The sequence below is a fragment of the Theropithecus gelada genome, chromosome 18 (genome assembly GCF_003255815.1).
Source record: "Theropithecus gelada isolate Dixy chromosome 18, Tgel_1.0, whole genome shotgun sequence".
Lineage (NCBI taxonomy): Eukaryota > Metazoa > Chordata > Mammalia > Primates > Cercopithecidae > Theropithecus > Theropithecus gelada.
Window position 1 is genome coordinate 1,841,789 of NC_037686.1, and position 20,699 is coordinate 1,862,487.

Sequence of the window (20,699 nt, forward strand, 5' to 3'; positions counted from 1 at the left end):
ATGTTTTCCTCCTAAAGAACTGTTAATTTTGGATTCGACAGGAGCTAATTCAACCAGTGACTTGGCACGCCATTTTAGCAGTTTCATTGCTATTCGGAGTCAGACTGCGATGAATTTACACAGTCAAAAGAATATAATTTTGATTTTTTTAAGTAGAAGAAGACTAAGTTACCAGTTGTGTGTGAATATGTTGTGTGTGGGTCTGTGTTTAAGAGGAAAGAGGGAGACAGAGTAAGTGAGAGTACAACGTGGGATTTTCAGCATGGAGCAGGGTGAGGAGAAGAAGCAGGCGTGGGAGTCTGGGATGAATGGATCAATGAATGAAATGCCTTGGTCCATGAACACAGGGGTTATATTCTTACCTCTGTCACTAGAATTCATCTGTTAGAATGTGTGTCATTTACCCCAGTAGTCCTTCACCCAAAAATCTGTTACGAACAGCAAACTTTGCCCTAGTGTACTCTACCCCATTGACAGCTGATTGCCTTGGATATGGGGTGTGTGATAATCCTTAAAGTGGGCAGCTGCTCCCAGGAAAGGTGAATTTCATGTGATGTAAATGACCATCTCCTCCAAAGATACTGATTTCCAAGACCCATTCAATATATACACGTTTATTTTTCCTGTCTTAAAACTAAATTATTAACACAAAGGGAATGTGTGTTTAGTCTGCCATTTTGTTAACAAAACAAACAGTAAATTTGGAAATCTAATCTTTTGAAATAAAACTGTTAAAATGGCTCATAAAAACAAATGAGTAATGAAAAGAGTATGAACATTCTAACTCAGATAAGAACATATCATATAATCAGTAGAAGAAAAACAGTAAGTGTCATACTTAATTTTTGCTGCTAAAAATGTTCTTTAGGAAGGAATTGGAGAAAAACGTCATAAATAATCAATACTTATTTGTGACACTAATGTGCTAAGCATGTTTTATAAAATGGTAATCAAAGACAGCCCTGTACTCCTTAACACATTTTACACTGTATTTTCCTCTTTTCACACTTCATTTTTACTCTAGTAGGATTTATACTTAAAAAAAATTATACAAGTTTTCTTTGAGTGGAAAACATTGTCATTTCTAAGTAAAAGCTAAATCATGGTGTAGTATATGTTCATGTTTAAATTATAGAGGCCTCTAAGCACCGTAAATTGTGTCCTCTGGTCTCATATTTGTTCATTTTTACAAAGCAGTGAATATTTGGAACCTGTTTTTGTAAGGTTTCTGTTGGATACAATGATGATGATGATTGTGGTTTTGTGTCATTGTTTTGTTTTATTTTATTCTATTCACTTACTTTGGAAGCGAGTTCTCCTGGCTCTTTCTTTTCTAAAAATCCTGGAACCTTTTTAATTTCAGGAAGTTCAAAACTCCATATATACTGTAATATCAACAATAGGTTTCCATAAACCACCATGAAGGGAGAGCTGATCATGGCATATTTTCTTCTGTTGCGAATCATCCAAAGAGTGCACGACCAGATCAGCAGCACGAAGGTCAGCCAGCTGTGATAGGTGATGCTCCAGGCCTCCGGAGGACAGAAAAGGAAACACGACCATGGTTAGTACAGTGCTCGGTCCCCCCACCCTGGTAAGGTAAAAACTCTAAAAAGTTCAAATATTCTACAATATTCAAACCAGGGAGAGTAGAGAGTTGTGGTGGAGTGACGGAGACCCCAAGCCATGGAGTGGTGGCTTGGAAGACGGGAGGTTTTAAAGCTTTAATATTGTAGCTCCATTAACACAGCAGAATGGTACCAGACATGGGCACATTTTTAATGAAGGATTGTGTTGTTTTCACAATAGATTTTTTTCAGTTAATTAACAAAACGTGTAAGCAAATATTTTATTTTACTTTATTTAGCTCTATTGCTTTAAAGAAAAGACCAAACTTATCTGGCTTAGGGAGAAAAAAAATAGGGTACACTTTTGTGAGTTCAGAATGAGAGATCTGCTGCAGTTTAAAGTAACAGTTGATGTACAGAAAATGTCAAAAAGTAACCAAAGAGCACAGAACTAATTTTATTTGAAGAATAGAGTTGGCAATCCCCAAATTAGCCTCTTCAATTTTGTGGTGCTTTCTTTTTCCCAGCCTCCTCTCGCATGTGGCTGTGTTCCTTACTGGAAACCGAAGTTGAGCACACACAGGTTCGTCTGAGAAGCACCTGGACTGAGTGCCTGGGAAACTGTGCCTAGGTTCTATGTCCCCTGAGTTAAAGAATATTTTTATTTTTATCATCAAAGGTGTCCATAGGATCTCACTGTTGACCACAGAATTTAGAAGAGTCGTATTTTAAACAAGAATGTTAGGTTTCTCAAAAATAAATCAAATTTCCTGAGAAAATTTGTTTTTGGGAAAGGGAGAGATTATAGCTTCTTTTATTTTCTATCTATGGGCCAAGGGACTATTTTAAAGCTGTGATGTTGCAGATGGTGAGTAGAAACACGTATAAACTGAGAGCTCACAATTGGAAGGTGCTCTAGGGAACCACGGTTGCTTGATGCTCATATTGGTAAAACATTATTGCAGCTGGCTGGGCGCGAAGGCTCACGCCTGTAATCCCAGCACTTTGGGAGGCCGAGGCGGGTGGATCACGAGGTCAGGAGATTGAGACCATCCTGGCTAACACGGTGAAACCCCGTCTTTACTAAAAATAAAAAAAATAAAAAAAAAAAATTAGCTGGGCATGGTGGCAGGTGCCTGTAGTCCCAGCTACTCGGGAGGCTGAGCCAGGAGAATGGTGTGAACCCGGGAGGTGGAGCTTGCAGTGAGCCAAGATCGTGCCACTGCACTCCAGCCAGTGCGACAGAGCAAGACTCCATCTCAAAAAATAAAATAAAAAAAAAGTTACGGTAGCTAAGATGGAATAATGTCTCACCCAAATCTAAGATAAGATGTGAATATAATTCTCACTATCTGAAAGGAATAAAAGCAGCCTATGTTAACCTCAAAGACCTTCAATGTCATTTAGAAAAACTAGTATGTCCTCTCAAATTGGCAAAATAAGAGAGAGTCTGACTTGATAAGCTAATTTGAAAGAAATGTATTAATACTTAAAAGAGGATAAATAGAGTTGAAAAGGACACAATTTTACAATCTGTAGTATAAATATACCATGAAAAATTAACATAGCTGACCATTCTCTGCCAAGGCATCAGGGGGATTCCTATACTTCTGCTGGCCCTGAGAGGATAGCAGCACTTAGAGCCAGCGGGGCTGTGGTCTCCTTTCTCCAGCAGTCTGGCAGCCTCCACTCATATATACCATCATATCATACATACCATCATATCATACATACCATCAGATATTGTACACACCATCATATCATACATACCATCATATCATACATATCATATTGCAGATAGTATCATATCATACATACCATCATATCATATTATACATATCATCATTATCATACATACCATCAGATATTGTACACACCATATCACACATACCATCATATCATATTGCACATAGCATATCATACCTTCCTCATATCATATCATACATACCATCATATCATACATACCATCATATCACATTACACATAGCATCATATCATACATATCATCATATATCATATATACCATCATATCATACATACCATCATATACATACCATCAGATATTGTATACACCATCATATCATACATACCATCATATCATATTGCACATAGCATCATATCATACATACCATCATATCATATCATACATACCATATCATACATACCATCAGATATTGTACACACCATCATATACACACCATATCATATCTTACATACCATCATATATGTACTATCGTATCATACCATCATATCTTATATACCATTATATATGTACCATCATATTATACATACCATCATAGCATACATACCATCACATCATATACATACCACCATATCATACATACCATCAGATATTGTACACACCATATCATACACACCATATCATATCTTACATACCATCATATATGCACTACCATATCATACCATCATATCGTATATACCATGTGTGTACCATCATATTATACATACCATCATAGCATACATACCATCATATCATATCATACATATCATCATATATCATACTTACCATCATATCATACATAGCACCATATCATATTATACATATCATATCATACATACCATCATATCATATCATACATACTATCATATCATACATACCATCATAGCTATGAGGGCACAGATGTAACTTTGTTTCATAATAAATTGGAATACGGAGACCATGGCATGAACTTTGATACTTCTTTTTTCCTCACGGCTCCTTTCTTCTTCAAATTCTTCTTTCTCTTCCTCTTCCTCCTCTCGCTTTTCTAGATGGACAAATACTTTATTTAACTATTTATGCAAACATGTGACGTTTGTATAAATGTTCCAAGCAATGCAGCACATGTATGGTTTTGGTATAGCCTTGTGTTTAAGACTTCAGAAATTGTTTCCCATTCATAAAGCCCTTAGAATTCAAACAGAATCAATAAGTTCTGCCTGGTCAGTGTAATGGGATCCAGCATATAGTAATTGAGAGAGGAAAACTTCCATGTAAGAAGGTATGGAAGGAAGCCTCTAAGCCAGTCATCAGAGCCCCCACCTCCTGGTGTTCATGCTGTTGAGTTACCCCTCCCCTCGAGTGTGGGTGGGACCTGTGACAGGCTTCTAACACAAATAGGGCACTTTAGAGGGGATCAAGGGTCACTTTCAAGATTCTGTTTAAAAAGACTTTGGTTTTCACTTTGTGTGCTCTCTTATTGTCTCACCTGCTTGTCCTCAGACAAGCCAGCTACCATGCTGTGAACTGCCCTATGGGGAGCCCCAGGTGTGAGAACTGATGGCTCTGCTAGCCAGATGTCAGCAAGAGCCTGAGGCCAGCCAACAGCTACACAGTGAGCCTGGGAACAGATTCTCCCCCAGACAAGCCTTCAGATGAGACAGCAGCTCCAGCCAGCAGCTTGACTGCATTGCAACCTCATGAGCAACCTTGAGCCAGAGGAACGAGCCTAGTGATGCCCAGGTTCCTGGTTCAGAGAAAGTGTGCCATACTCAGTGCTGTTCTAAGCCACTAAGTAGAATGTCCTTTCTGTCTTTCTTGTTCAAATCAAATGGGCTACGTATAGGTGGGTTACATGAGAAAGTGTCTTAGCAGCATAAAGAGGAGGTATAAATGACTGAAAAATCAGTGACTGTGCACACTACTCCACATGGGCTCCTCAATGAGACGATGGTGTGTCCTTGGCAGAAGCCCACTGGCTCTCATTCCTCCTGCAGTAGGACTGGATGAGCCTGCAGTTTATACGAAAAAGCCCCTGGGGGCATAGACAGGGGTGAAAACACCAAATCTGATGGATTTTAGAGTTACCGCCATGCTACTTTTCTGGTTGTGATACTTTTTGCGTGTATAGATTCAATTTTGAAAACGTTTCCAGCTTTTGTTTCACTTTTGAAAGACCCGTTTATGATTTCAGTATGACTGGGTTGTCCTTGTCAGCAGTCAAAATTCTATTTATTTGTCCTCATGAAAGTAATGGGCAAATAGAAGGGTGTCTAGGCTGTGACCCCAACAGCTCAAATGGCAGAAGCCACAGATGCTGATTCTTGGGCCCTATGTGTTTGCTTCTGGTGCCCAGGCTCCGAAGAGCACACTGGAAAGCACCATGTTTCCTTGAACTTTCCAGTTTCAGCCTGAGCTGCAAACTAAAACACATGCACGCAGGAAGCAGAAACCGGGAGTAGAGCTGATGCTATGCAGCACTCAGGTGTCATCATGGGATGGGTGTGAGGGTGGGGTGGGGGTGGTGGCTGACCTTGATTTAACCTTACTGAGGAATGTCGGATAATATGACTAACCAGTTGTACAGTTAAGTATTAAGAAGCCCTGTGGGGCAACTCCAGGAAGTACTGATACAGATTTATGAAGAACAGACATCAGAATAAACTTGATAAAGAGTTATGCAAAAAGGCCCTTGGAGTAAGCGTGATGTACCACAGACGCAAATTGGAGAGCTGCTGGCCACTCACTAAAGGCAGGACAAGGTCTAAGAACTCTGGCTGTAATTACATACAAATACAGATGCAAATCCAATAGTTTTACAGTCACTTTGTAATTCTGTCTTTATGGACTGATGACGGACAATTGGTCCCTGGCAGGGGCAATGACAATAGAGGTCTAGTTAACTGCTGTTTTCTAGAGGCAAGGGACTAGTGTTGCCAGACCTTCACATTCTTCAAGGGATTCCAGAAATGTCCATTTCTAGGTCAGAGGTGCAGCTTTTTAAATGATGGCTATTTAAAATTGTTTTTAAATGCTGTGCAGACCAAAAATCAAATCTGAGAGTGAAACTCAGCCCCAGGCCACCAATTTGTCATCTTTAGTAATAGTGCTCTCCTTCAACATAAACAATTGAAAGAAAAGGGAGGAAAAAAGCCTTGCAAAAGTTTCGACAACCTCGTTTTTTTTTTAATGGACAAAGAAAAGAACTCCTAAAAAACACTTGGCCGGGTGCGGTGGCCCACACCTGTAATCCCAGGAGTTTGGGAGGCCAAGGCAGGCGGATTGCCTGAGCTCAGGAGTTTGAGACCAGCCTGGGCAACATAGTGAAATCCTGTCTCTACTAAAATACAAAAAATTAGCCAGGCATGGTGGTGTCCACCTGTAGTCCCAGCTACTCAGGAGGCTGAGGCAGGACAATTTCTTGAACCTGGGAGGTGAAGGTTGTAGTGAGCTGAGATCGTACCATTGTACTCCAGCCTGGGAGACAGAGTGAGACTCTGTCTCAAAAATAAAATAAAATAAAATAAATAAAAAAACCCAAAGAAACAAACAAACAAAAATTCATACACTAACCAGGAAAACCACTGACTATAATTACAATATAAACTAAAAGAAAGACCAACATACATATAGATGCTATACCTAAGTTGACATGTTTAAAATATTGTTTTCACCTTTTATTTTCAAAGTTTGCCGCAATTATGTCACTTACTCTGTATACAAGGATAGAACACAACTAGCAATATGCTGGGGCAGAATGCAGGCAGAACTTAAAGAAGTGAGCTTAATGATACTGACATGGATACCGTTTTAAAAATCATTAAACAAGCAACAACAACAAAAAGACAGAGCGAGGCCAAGCTTCTAAATGAGGGAGAAGTGTGACCCTGAGTACGGTACGTGCCCGCAGGCTGGATCCTACCTGAGGATTCATCAGAGGGCTCCCACCGGTACTGGGGGGTGGAGTAGAGGTCGGCTTTGCCGGGGCCGTTCTCCATGGGCAGGCTGGGGTGGATGGTGTGGTAATCCACGGGGTTGCCGTTCACAGTCACCAGCAGGCCCTGTCGGGAGTGCAGAGAAAGGGACACCTGTCACAGCAGCCCTGGGTTTTCAATGTAGACAAATCCCCACTTCCCTTCCTCCACCATAACCAAACAGTGAGGAGTTGACTACAAGGTGAATAACTTAGCCAACTGTCCAAATATTTCAGTAAGGGGAATCTTGTACATTCCCTCTCCAACTCTAGTCTCCACAGCGTGATCGCAGGATAATGTGCATCTGACCTTGTTGCACTTTGCCAAAAACCATGCTACGCTCCTGCTGTCTTCAGTATGAAGAGCAAACTCTTGTAAATGGCTGAATGAGGACTTCAAGATTTGGTCTGATCTTTCCAGCCTCAGCCTTTGTTACTGTCCACCTCTCAGCCATCCTTCTAGCTATATGGGACTCTAGGCATTTCCTGGGCTGTGGTCCAGCCCTGTCCTGCCCTATGCCCTATGTGGTTCTGCACAGGACTAATGCAGACATCCCTTGGATCTCAGCTGAGGCATCACCCTCTGGGGATCTCTGCCTGCCTTCAGGTTGCCATGTCCTTACTACACCATAAAGTACAATTGCCTGTTTCCTCCTTCTGTCTCTTTGGCTTTACACTTTTTGAGATAAGCATAACACCCACCTATACATATATGTATGTGCACCCATGGGCATGCAAAACTTCGTATTTATGTAACAGGCATAGCTACAGAACAAAATGCTTTTTAAAAAGCCCACAAAGCTTCTTAAAATTTAAATATGTTTTGTATGATTATTTTAACAATCTCATTTTAACAGCAGTCTACCAGATATAATTTATGCCAAAAAATGGAAAAGCTTATGGAAATTTTAATAGATCATTAAAATAGACTCAAAGGAGCTACTTCCATTTCTGTTGCCTTTACATCACTTACACATGCATACATGAGAACTCTAAGGGTATACTAACATCAGAAGGTTTGTAGTCATCCTGGGTCATGGATAAAAGCTGCAAAAAGCAATGCGGGAAGGCATGTTAGCAAGGAAGCCGAAAGCATTTTACTGTTTATGTATCTATAAAGTTTTACTATGCACAAATCCATTCTTTTGAACTTGCTGAATGCTACTATATTAAAATTGCCATGCAAAATATAAAGGGACAAATAAATGAGCTGGATGCTGCTGTTCATGACAACTATGTCACATCTCCTAATGTTAATGTTTAGTTATACAGCAGATAAGCAACCACGTGTCTATAAATGTTACCATGTTTTTCAAGGGTTATGTTCTACGAGAATAAGCTGCTTAGTTTTTTACCCCTTTGAGACATCTGCAGAATTCTGAATGTATTTACGTTTCAATAAATAGAATTTTCATAATAAAGAAAAATTGATTTGTAATGTGGTTTGAGATTATTTTAAGATTTGTGTACTGTATACAACAAAATGATTATTATATGACTCTACTTTTTAACTATTAATACATTACTACCAGGTGATTTGGGCTTCCCCCAAATAATAATTAGCACAGCAAGTGGTTCTACCACAATTTTAGGTCAGGACTCATTTGTGTTCTTAAAAATCACTGAGGGTCCCAAAGAGACTTAATTTGTGTGGGTTCTATCTATTAATATCTACTATGCTAGAAATTAGAACACATATTCTTAAAATATTTATTTACTTATGTATTTATTCCTTAAAAATACTTATGTATTTACTTAAAAACCCATTATGTGTTAATATAAATAAATTATTTAAATAGCTATATTTTTTAAAACAAATAGTGAAGAAAGTGTCATTGTTTTATAATTTTGCATATCTATTTAATGTCTAGCTTAATAAAAGACAACCAGATTTTCACATCTGTTTCTGCATTCAATCTGTTGTGATGTGGTGTTCCAATTGAGGTAGATAAAGAAAATCTGGCTTCACATAGGTATGCAGTTCGGCCAAAAAAAAAAAGTATTTTAGGGCCGGGCGCAGTGGCTTATGCCTGTAATCCTAGCACTTTGGGAGGCCGACGCAGGTGGATTGTCTGAGCTCAGGAGTTCGAGACCAGCCAGGGCAATATGGCAAAACCACGTCTACTAAAAATTCAAAAAAATTAGCCAGGCGTGGTGGCGCGTGCCTGTAGTCCCAGCTACTTGGGAGGCTGATTCAGGAGAATCACTTGAACCCAGGAGGCAGAGGTTGCAGTTAACCCAGATCACGCGATTGCGCTCCAGCCTGGGCGACAGAGCGAGACTCTGTTGCCAAAAAAAAAAAAAAAAAGTAAATAGTCTATCTAAATAACTGTGGACAGTCTCCGCTACTAGATCAGACTCAACCAGTGCAGTGTCTTGAATGTGCATTGTAGTGCAGAATCTGAAACCATATCCATGAACTTTTCACACTCTGCTACATTAAAACCCACTGGCATACCATGCACCCCGACTGGATCATTTACCCACGCACTGTCATGTAGCTGGGCGGTGATTCGGAAACTGCTGTTTCAGTGAGTTACAGGTATTGACTCTACCAAATACTGACACGTTTCAGTATGCCATGCGTAAAAAGCACATTTGTCACTATCACCCCAATCTCATCAGAAAGATCCTCAGATACTGGAAAGTTTTTAAGCCCTCAGTAGATACGAGTTTTCCAAAATTCTAATTTTCACTCAAATGCTTAAATGTTATCACGGTAACAATTACTGTCAGTTGTTTGCCTCAAACTGATGAGCTCACTTATTTTCAAGTAATTGTCTGCCAAATACCCAAATGAAAGACAATAGCCCTGTTAGTCCAGGAGCTGTTCTTTCAGGTAAAAGGTTGCTGTGGAAACAGTGAGTTTAGCTCACAATGCTTGCAGGGGCTTTGCGCTTCTTCTCGGGACAACTGTCACACTTCGTATGAGGCACATTAGGCAGACTTCTCATTTTGTCACACAGAATATTAAAAAGACAAGCACGCCAAGGTGGAGATTTAAGAAAATTAATAGCTCTTCCTGGTTCCTCAAGATTTTCTTAAGTGAGACCAGCCTTTTTCTTTTGTTTTCATCCAGAGCGTGGCAGCGAAGGACTCTATCTACAATCACCGCTCTGCGCTTTGGTGCCCCGGCCTTGGGTTCACGCTCAGGCGCCTGTAGTTTTACCCACCATTGCTTTGATATCATCAAAGCAAAGGTCTTAAGTATTAGCACAGAAATAGGTTTGAGCCTAAGAATCCCTGCAAAGGTCTCGGGACCCCGACAGGTCCACAGGCCTCACTTTAAATACAGCCGGGCTTTCTTCATCATTTAGTGAAATGCGTAAGATAACCTGAAACCTGGTGAGGTGCAATAGAGGAAACGACCGGGAAATCCCCAGATGCCATAGGCGGCCACCTCTGCCCCACAGTGCTGTCCCCCCTAAGGTAGCTCACTCACTACTGTCCCCACGCTCAACACAGGGTAGCCGCACTGAGAGCAGGAGTGTGGGTCTTAGAGAAACTCACTGCCACAAAAACAAAGAACCCACTCCTCAATTGGAGAACATGCTGGAAAGCAAAACGCTGACTCCATCCAAAAATTCTAAGAGCATTTGTGTTTACAACATTGCCAACAGGCCATTTTTACAAGTCAATATAGTACTTAGCTGAGTTCAGTTCAAAATAGCCAATCAATGATCAAAAGGTCATATGAATTACATATTCTACATTATGCGTACTATATGAGTTATCTGAATTATCCATTTGTGACCTACTGTTCCTTGTCAATACACTCAGTTACCTCAAAGAAGTGAGAGGTCCTCAACCACATTCCTGTTTGGGTCTTTTCTAAGTGGTGACTGAGTACCACTGTGGCCAGCTTCTTAAGTGAGACCAGCCTTTTTCTTTTGTTTTCCGCCAGAGCGTGGCAGCGAAGGACTCTATCTACAATCACCACTCTACACTTTGGTGCCCTGGCCTTGGTTCTTGCTCAGGCGCCTGTAGTTTTACCCACCACTGCTTTGATATCATCATACTCTGCTCCATTAAAACTCATTGGCATACCATGCACCCCAACTGGATCAATTACCCACACACTGTCATGTCGGGTGGCGGTGATTCAGAAACTGCTGTTTCAGTGAGTTACAGGTATTGACTCTACCAAATACTGATACGTTTCAGTATGCCATGCACAAAAAGGACATTTGTCACTATCACCCCGATCTCATCAGAAAAGTCCTCAAATATTGGGAAGTGTTTAAGCCCTCAGTAGATACGAGTTTTCCAGTCCTCCAAAATTCTAATCTTTACTCAAATGCTTAAATTTTATGACTGGTAACAATTACTGTCAGTTGTTTGCCTCAAAGTGATGAAGCTCACTTCATTTATTTTCAAGTAATTGTCTGCCAAATACCCAAATCAACCAAATACCCGACAGAGAAAAATTATTTTCTAAGATATAGTTCAGCACTGAAATTCTCACCCTCCAGTGCTAACAGACTGCTTTGCTACATTTGTTTGTTTTAATTACACGATTTTTTTTTTTTAAATAGGAACATTCTTTTTAAGATTCGGAGATTTCAGTAGAAAGCACGGAAATATAAAATGATGTTCTTGACAGGACCTGGGTATTTTCTTTGGAAACAGTTTTTCCCTCTGGTACTAACCCTCCTAAATCACTGTGTCTATAAACCACACGCAACCCGAGTATCATATGATATGTATATTATAAGGCTCATTTTCAACAGTAAAATACAAAAATAGAAAAATTAGGGAATGGAAATCCCTTTCATCGTGGCTTACTTTTCTCTCATCAGTGGGGTAATGGGTTGCGTACCACAGGCTCCGCCTCCTCTCTGCCGTTATTTGGATGGGGCTACAAGCCAGGGCTTTGTCCTCTTCTTTTGTCCTCTCCTCCTGCACCTGAAACACAGAAACAGGATCAGTCTGGCTTCCTGAGGCAGCTCCCTAGGCAGCCTGGGTGGCCAAGAGAGGGCTTTTCATTTTGGCTCTATATGATGATTTTTCAAAGTGAATGTTTACAATATACAGGATTTTATCAAGACACTTTAAAAAAGGACAAAAATGCTCCCCTGCAATTGATAAGCACATCAATATTAAATGTCCCCTGTTCCTACTAAGCCCCACGCATTACAGAATATGCTTCATGGTTAAATATCCGCAGCTTTTCCAAGTGCATTCTCAACTGCACTCAAAAGCAGCTATGCACATGGTTCTTAGCGTAAGAGCCTTCACAAAGGTGAGCAGTTAACCGTGTAAGCCAGCTGCTGGCAGTCTTCAATTCAGACTGGATGTACTGGAGGCAGAATCATCTAGAGCGCACATGGCACTAAGCCAGAGCATTTCTAAGCACGAGACATTTGCCTAAATTAAACAACTGGTCTAGGAGAGGTGATAGAGAGGAATACAAGGAACAGAAGCGCTTTGGTGCCTTAGCATGTTTTCCCAACAAAAGTGTCCTAGTAAAAAGGGCAGTCATGCGTCACTGATACTGGAGTGCAGTGGACTTAGTCTCACTGCCCGATTCCTGGGTCCCAGTGCACCAGAGTAGAACTCCTAAGTGGGGCACCCTAACTCCCTGGGTGGGGCGTTACGTTTGCCAGGTGGGGGCCATATAATACACTGAAGTCTCGACACGCTTTTCTCTCTCTCTTTTTCAAACATGTTTCACAGATGTCTACTTCAGCACTCACATTTGGTGGCTGGCATTTTTCATTAAACGCAGTAGGTCATCTGGAACTACGATATAATCAGCTTCTTTTCCTCATTGCCTCAGTGCAACGGGACTTCGGTCCCAGCCCATTTAAAATACAGCCCACATGAAATGTTGATGACAGTTTTAAGCCCCTTTCTCCACAAACCCCTGCAGACCTTGTGATTTGTAACATTGCTATTGCTGTGTGGCCTGTAGCCTAAATGGTCTTCCCGGCTCTCTCTCTGCCTACCTTTGCTTGCCAGACAGCACAGGGCAGTGGAAACAGAATATCGCACTGGCCCAAAGTTATAACGGAGCCCTCATCAAGCTACTGCATTATCTGAGAGATGACATGGGATATGCCAGAGAAAGCAAATGGGCTGGGAAATCGTAATAACTCGAAAGCCTTAAAGTAATCTCCGTAATGTGTAAGACATTGTTCAGAAATAGTTCCCATTGCGGTGGCTCACGCCTGTAATCCCAGCACTTTGGGAAGCCAAGGCGAGTTATTTACCTGAGCTCAGGAGTTTGAGACCAGCCTGGCCAACACAGTGAAACCCCTTCCTACTAAAAATACAAAAAAATTAGCCAGGTGTGGTGTTGGGCACCTGTAATCCCAGCTACTCAGGAGGCTGAGGCAGGAGAATTGCTCGAACCCCGGAGGCAGAGGTTGCAGTGAGCCGAGATCACGCCATTGCACTCCAGCCTGGGCAACAAGAGTGAAACTCCATCTCAAAACAATATATATATATCTTTAACTTTTTATGTACATGTTTTTATTTGTGAATATACACATATACATATGCATGCTTGTGGAGGAATTGGACACGATTTTAATGATTCTACTGGCACAGTCAAATTTTAGAAGAGAATTGAAGAAAAATATAACACAACATGACTGGGATTCCTTACCACCCATAAATCATTTTGTTACTATACAACTGTCATCAGTGGCCTAAAAGAAAGATGATGCACGAGAACCCTGCTAACAAGGATGGCCTCTGAGACCCTAATCCCACAGATGGCTGTTAGCCCCTGAGATGGGGAGGAGGTACCACAGAGGAGGAAGACAGCACCATCCTCATTTCTGCAGGTGGCGCTTCTGTCAGGGACGACCGGAGGCATGTGCCTCCTGCAGTTTTAGTTCCTATCTGATTTACATCCTGTGTGCTTCTCTTGGACCGATTTTTCTCTTTTAGAATGCACAGTTCTCTAAGTGGGGCCCTGCCTACTGAGGTCATTGCTCTGTGCCGGCCCCTAGGTCAGTGTCAGACCCAGGTGGCCTTCCATAAACAGTCATTGACTGGCTTGACTGATGAACGTGTGGAAATAGTCTGCGGGTATAAAGACAGAACAGAGAAAGTGGGGAGCTTCTGCAGGGCCCCAGGCTAGGAGCGATTTGGAGGAGGCGGGACTGGAATGCAGAGACTCAGGCTGGGCCATGCTCATGAGAACTGTCCCCAGCTGTGGGGTTCCCCGCAGGTGGGGAGTGAAAAGGTGCGGCGACCCTGTCTACACAGCTTGTCTCCTTCACGTGTCAATAAGCCACCTTGCAACTGGGCTCCTGACAGTCATTTAGGGTAAAGAAAATCAGGCTGATGTTTTCTGTTGCTGAAGGAGAAAAGAGAGAAGAGAAGCCACCCAGGCTTCAGTCCTCCCCTCAGAAATGCTGTGTCCTTGTTCATATTTTCATAGGGAATAAACACCCGCAGTTGCGCTGGAAGGAATATCCAAATCCCCATCCCTCACAAGGGGATACTCAGGAGGCAACAGGCACCACCAAGAGCTGGACTGTCACTCCCACATCTTCACAGGCTAAGAGGGCTGGAGGAGATACAGGAAACACCAGCCCCCTTGATAACAGGGGTGTGTGCCTCTAAGGACCGAGCTTTGTTGTCAAATGTGGATTAGAATCTGATTTGTACCACCCAGTAAATGTGTGATTTTAGAAAAACTGACATCTCTAACCTCATTTTCCTCATCTGTAAATGGGTATAATACCTAGTCTATTGATTGGAGTTATTTGGTTTATTAAATGAGATAATGTATGACAACAACACGGCATATTACACTAAAGTGATCAGCAAAAATGAGTCTTCCATTCCTCTCACCACCTGCCATTCTTACCAGCACATTGTGCGTTGTGGTATTAGTAAAGGGAAGCTAGTATTTGGTCTGGTAATATTTATATTCACTTAATACTCTTTGCAGAATTAAAACATCATACCCAGAACACGAGAGTTGTGTTGGAATAGAGTATTGATTAGTCAGTAGAGAACAGGAGTGAATCATTTCACCTGGAGAGTCTAGGTTACTTTGCAGACAAGATCATGAAAACGTTTTTGTCCTTACAAGGGGCTCTTGCAGCCAGATGCGGATCAGAGTGGCCAGAGTGTAGTACATCACCAGCAGGAGGATAGGGTTGGCGTGGTGGTACCATGACAGGTCCGGGTTTACTATGATCTTCCAAGTACTGGAACAGTCCGTTTGAATTACTGACTTGATACCAAACAACCTGTTAAAAAACAAAGAAAAATGCTTAAAAGATGCAATAAGCTATATGTCTCCAACATTGAATAAAAGTACCTTGTGTTTGATACATTCGTGAGCTATTCCTAGGTTGATCCATTCTACTGTAGATATTTCAATTATCCTTCTGTATATGTAACTACATCTTTAAAGAACATATGTAGACATGTATAATATGCATATAATACATACATTCTGAAATCATATGTGTATGTATAAAATTGACATCAACATTGACCAGATGATCTTTACATCAGTTTGAAAATCCAGCTAATACTAAATTCTTGCACATCTAATAGAAATTTGTTTCAATTATAAATCAGCCCTATTAAAATCCTGCATTATAGAAATGCCAAGTATGTGGTAACATGTTACTAGTCTGGCTAAATGAGCAAATATTTTGTTTTTGGCTGCGTTCAGCATTAGCTACTCAGCTAGTGTTGACATTATTGGGCAAATATTGAAACTGGAGATACTTCTAGAGTTTAGCCATGAAAGTCAAATATCATATAGTAAAATTTCTGTAAGATATATTTCTGTCAAATATCATTTATGAGCAATATGATTTTTTCAAAGCATAGTAATTAATCATTTTCTTTGAAATATGACTTTGAGTCTGTTACATTTTGAAATGGTTTATTTTTATGCTGATTTCTACTAATCAGCACGTGTCTGATTATATAATGGAAAACTGTGTAAAATATGACTCATTTAGAAATTCATTTTGATGGGCAATTTTTCTAAGAAAATACTCTACTAAATGCATAAAACTTTACAGGGTAAGTGAGTTTCACACCTTTCTACTGTTTGCATCTTTTATTTATTTTTTGTGTTTGAAATGGGGTCTCGCTCTGTCACCCAGGCTGATCACAGCCCACTGCAGCCTTGACTGCCTGGGCCTCCCAAGTCGCTAGGAACACAAGGGCATGCCACCATACCCAAATATTTTTTTTAATTACTTGTAGAGACAAAGTCTCATTATATTGTCTAGGCTGGTCTCGAACTCCTGAGCTCAAGCCATCCTCCCACCTTAGCCTCCAAAACTGCGGGGATTATAGGTGTGAACAATTGCACCCAGACTGTTTGCAATTTTTATATGTGAATTTCCTTTAATTTTTAATCTTACATTCTTCAGTTATAGGATCTTCAAAGGCTGCATGCCCTTCACTTGTAAAATCTCTCAGGGTGAATGCTGTTTTCTATCACAATGCGAGTGCAATATTAGTGTATTGATGAACACAGATTTTAAAGTAGGCTAAATAGAAATTAAACTAACTTTCTTCAGTTTTATCAGAAATAAATAAGTTATACCATAATTTGTTCTTATTATAAAATATTTTTTTCTTAAGTTCCAGATTTTTTTTTTGGAGTTAGCGTTTGAAATAACAATTTCCCGAGTGAAAAAAGTTATGTCCCACTTAGAATGGTAGAACTTTCTGAAAATCTTTTTTGCAGCCCTAGATTAAAATGTAAATTTCTTGTATAAAGTACACAGAAAAAGCTCTTTGATGTAAAATCAGACAAGCTAGACAAGCTGGGTTAATCTAAGTGGCAGCTCTTCCAGCTACCGAGTCCTTCTCCTTGTTCCACGCCTGGCACATATGCTAGAACTAACCTCATCAACTCTCAGTTTAAAAATACTTGTTTTGTCCCATACAGAATTTTAATTGTAATTTTCTGTAGCTGTTGGTAAAGTGAACTAAATGCTTCATACCACATAGACATTACATACCTTACCACTGATATCATAACTGATTCCAAACTGATTTTGCACATTCCTACACTAACACTGAAGAATCAGACTTAGATTTTGTACTAGCAACGTACAGACCTAAAAAAAATGAGCAGAAGCTAACCAGTGGCAGATTGTTGTCTCCTATAAGAACGGTTTTTTAATCGAGCTATGCGAATACTATAAAATCTACGATTTCTTTCCCCGTCTCCTTTTTTGTTTGGTTTGGTTTTTTGTTTTTTTTTTTTTCAGACAGAGTCTTGCTCTGTTGCCAGGCTGGAGTGCAGTGGCACGATCTCAGTTCACTGCAACCTCCACCTCCCGGGTTCAAGTGATTCCCCTGCCTCAGCCTCCTGAGTAGCTCGAACTACAGGCACACGCCATCATGCCCAGCTAATTTTTGTATTTGTAGTACAGACAGGATTTAATTGAGGCTATATGTACCAGGTGAGCTTTATCCACTCCTTGGCAATGAAGATCCAAGAAACAGGACACGCAGAGCTTCATAAACTCTCTGATACCTCTTAGGATAACTCCAGCCCCCAACTCCAAGTACGATCCCATAATATGTGCATGTCACTCTATTCCTTGCAGATACCTCAATCATTCCAAAATATTGCAGGGGTCACACAGGATACCAGCTGTTCAGTTGACCAGGATGGTCATGATCTCTTGACTTTGTGATCCGCCTGCCTCGGCCTCCCAAAGTGCTGGGATTACAGGTGTGAGCCACTATGCCTGGCATCTCTCTCTCTCTCTCTCTCTCTTTTAAAAAATTTTCTAAAGAAACTAGATACTGTTGAAAGGATTCATATGCGAGATGAGAAATTTGTACTTGAAGTTCACATCCTTTCTGGCATGCAATTCTAGGATACTACACAGCATCCAACAATTATTTAATTTACTCAACCTTTGCTTCCCAGGACTGCATCTTGATATTCACAGTACAAAGAAACTGATACCATTGCACCTGCTCTCCAGGAGCTACTCTGCCTACACTAAGGCCGGTGCTAGCTTGGGCAGAGCAAGGTGTCACAGAAACCCTCTCTTTCAGTGGGTGGTGGGGATGGGCACTCCTCCTGACTGTCTTAAATCTCTCCATAGAAATATCTCTTGGCTTGAGAAGTATACAATGACACAATTACAGAGCAGCACATCCCAATGGACTGCTTATTTGGAAATAAAAAGATAAAGATGAAGTTTTTCTCTTCCATGCATTTGGAATATCTTTTGTGTATCTTTGATCCTAGGCCTGGTTCTATTGATAACGTGTACGAATGTATTTGGTAAGCGACTCAATGTCTCTGAGCTTTCCCTTCCTAATAAAATCTAATAATGTTGGCCGGGCGCGGTGGCTCAAGCCTGTAATCCCAGCACTTTGGGAGGCCGAGACGGGCGGATCACAAGGTCAGGAGATCGAGACCATCCTGGCTAACCCGGTGAAACCCCGTCTCTACTAAAAAAATACAAAAAACTAGCCGGGCGAGGTGGCGGGCGCCTGTAGTCCCAGCTACTCGGGAGGCTGAGGCAGGAGAATGGCGTAAACCCGGGAGGCGGAGCTTGCAGTGAGCTGAGATCCGGCCACTGCACTCCAGCCTGGGCGACACAGCGAGACTCCGTCTCAAAAAAAAAAAAAAAAAAAAACTAATAATGTTGATGGGTGGGGTGAGGACGCAAGTATATGAAAAAGAAAGGACAGTGTTTTAGAAGATCTTATATTAAATGCTTAAAAACTCACAGATTCTATTTCCCAAAAGATAGCTGAAGATAGGCCCCCAGGTGAGGATCAGTTCCCAGCAGAGACGCATCAGACCCTTGGGGCCCACACTCCCACTTTGGAACCTGGTCTGTCTGGGCTGCTGCTTCATGGCCAGCATTTCTGTCCATAGAAGACATCTTCACTTCTCTTCTTGGACAATTAATACGCCAAGGACAGTCTCCCTACCTCTAATTTCTCTTCCCTCCACATTATGACAGCTGCCAGAGTTTCCTTGGGAAAGTTCATGTTCTCTACGCCACCCTCCTCATACTACTCCCTATTCCCCCACTTCCTGGAGAAAAGCCCTGAGTCCCAGAAGAGCATCCCTGAGGTCTTCAGCAACCTGGTCTCCTTTTCTTTCTCCCAGACAAAAACCTTGGTTATGCTGGACTATTTGGGGTTTACCATAAAATCTCAGTCCCTTTGGTGTTGCTATTCCTCATTTTACCAGGAGGCTTTTCAGTAGCTATGACTTCTCTGGAGTCCCCAAATCAAGAACTGGGGGTATATGTACCAGGTGAGCTTTACCCACTCCTTGGCAATGAAGATCCAAGAAATAGGACAGGCAGAGCTTCATAGATTCTCTGATACCTCTTAGGATAACTCCAGCCCCCAACTCCAAGTGCAATCCCATAATATGTGCATATCACTGTATTCTTTCCAGATACCTCAATCATTCCAAAATACTGCAGGGGTCACACAGGATACCAGCTGTTCAGGATGCATAATTACATTACGTCCATGGCCTATCATCTGAACCTTCACGCTAATTTATGATAATTAAGTTTTGCTGTAAGCATTGGTTCTTCTTCATTCTTTCCTTCAGGCCCGATATTCCTTATAGTTAATATTAGCCAATACCCTGAAGCCATTTCCCAGCACACTTCATTCATGTTTCTTCCTATCTCTTTGTTGTTGCTGGTTGTTAACATCCTTGGCATCATCTAGGTCTAGCTCCAAAGTAACCATCTCCAGGAAATGACTACGATTTCTCCTTCTTAGAATCAATTTTTCCTATGCCTCCACAACAATATTTGTAGTCATAATTTGAATTTCTGCTATTTTTTTAGTTTACGTGCTTGTTTTGCTGCCCATTTTTATTCTAATGCCGTCCGAAAAGGGTGTATGTCTTGTCATCTTGCGTTTATAGCAGTGCTTAGGGCACGGAAGGCTTTAAAGGTAAGTTTTTTAAACTGAATTAAATACACTGAGAGTAAGTAGGTGATCACGGTTATGGTTGGAGCAGAGATTAAAAGATGGAAAAGTTCCTGCTTTTAAAAAAGAGAAAGGTAAGAAACTGCAGATACACAAGCAAATTCTGGAATTTTCAGAGAAAAATTACTGCTGCTTGATTCCCAATATCCATGATTTTAGTGCCCCAGTTTATTAACTAAGAACACAGAATAAGTGTAAGAAAGGCAACAAAAATACACTTCTATTTACCTAAAGTATATCTTAGGTCACACACAGCAGATAGTTATTTGTTCTCTACTGGCTATTAACAAGGATTTTGAACTTTACCTTCTGAAGGAAGCAATAAATAAAAGTATATGGTCCACAAATAGCACTAGTTTGTTTGTTTGTTTGTTTTATTTTGTTTTTTGAGATGGAGTCTGGCTCTGTTGCCAGGGCTGGAGTGCAGTGGCCAGATCTCAGCTCACTGCAAGCTCCGCCTCCCGGGTTCACGCCATTCTCCTGCCTCAGCCTCCCGAGTAGCTGG

At 41.0% G+C, this 20,699-nt stretch overlaps 1 protein-coding gene across 2 annotated transcripts in view; it reads right to left on the reverse strand.

Moving 5' to 3' along the window:
• PIEZO2 (piezo type mechanosensitive ion channel component 2) overlaps window positions 1–20,699 on the reverse strand; it is a 462,335-nt gene that overhangs the window by 121,515 nt on the left and 320,121 nt on the right. For both annotated transcript variants that reach the window (XM_025365354.1, XM_025365353.1), the window contains exons 8-13: window positions 15,312–15,474; window positions 12,047–12,166; window positions 8,270–8,308; window positions 7,211–7,349; window positions 4,188–4,336; window positions 1,302–1,532 (exon numbers count right to left, since the gene is read on the reverse strand). In XM_025365354.1, the coding sequence (XP_025221139.1) occupies window positions 1,302–1,532; window positions 4,188–4,336; window positions 7,211–7,349; window positions 8,270–8,308; window positions 12,047–12,166; window positions 15,312–15,474 (841 nt within the window). The remainder of the gene's footprint in view (window positions 1–1,301; window positions 1,533–4,187; window positions 4,337–7,210; window positions 7,350–8,269; window positions 8,309–12,046; window positions 12,167–15,311; window positions 15,475–20,699) is intronic.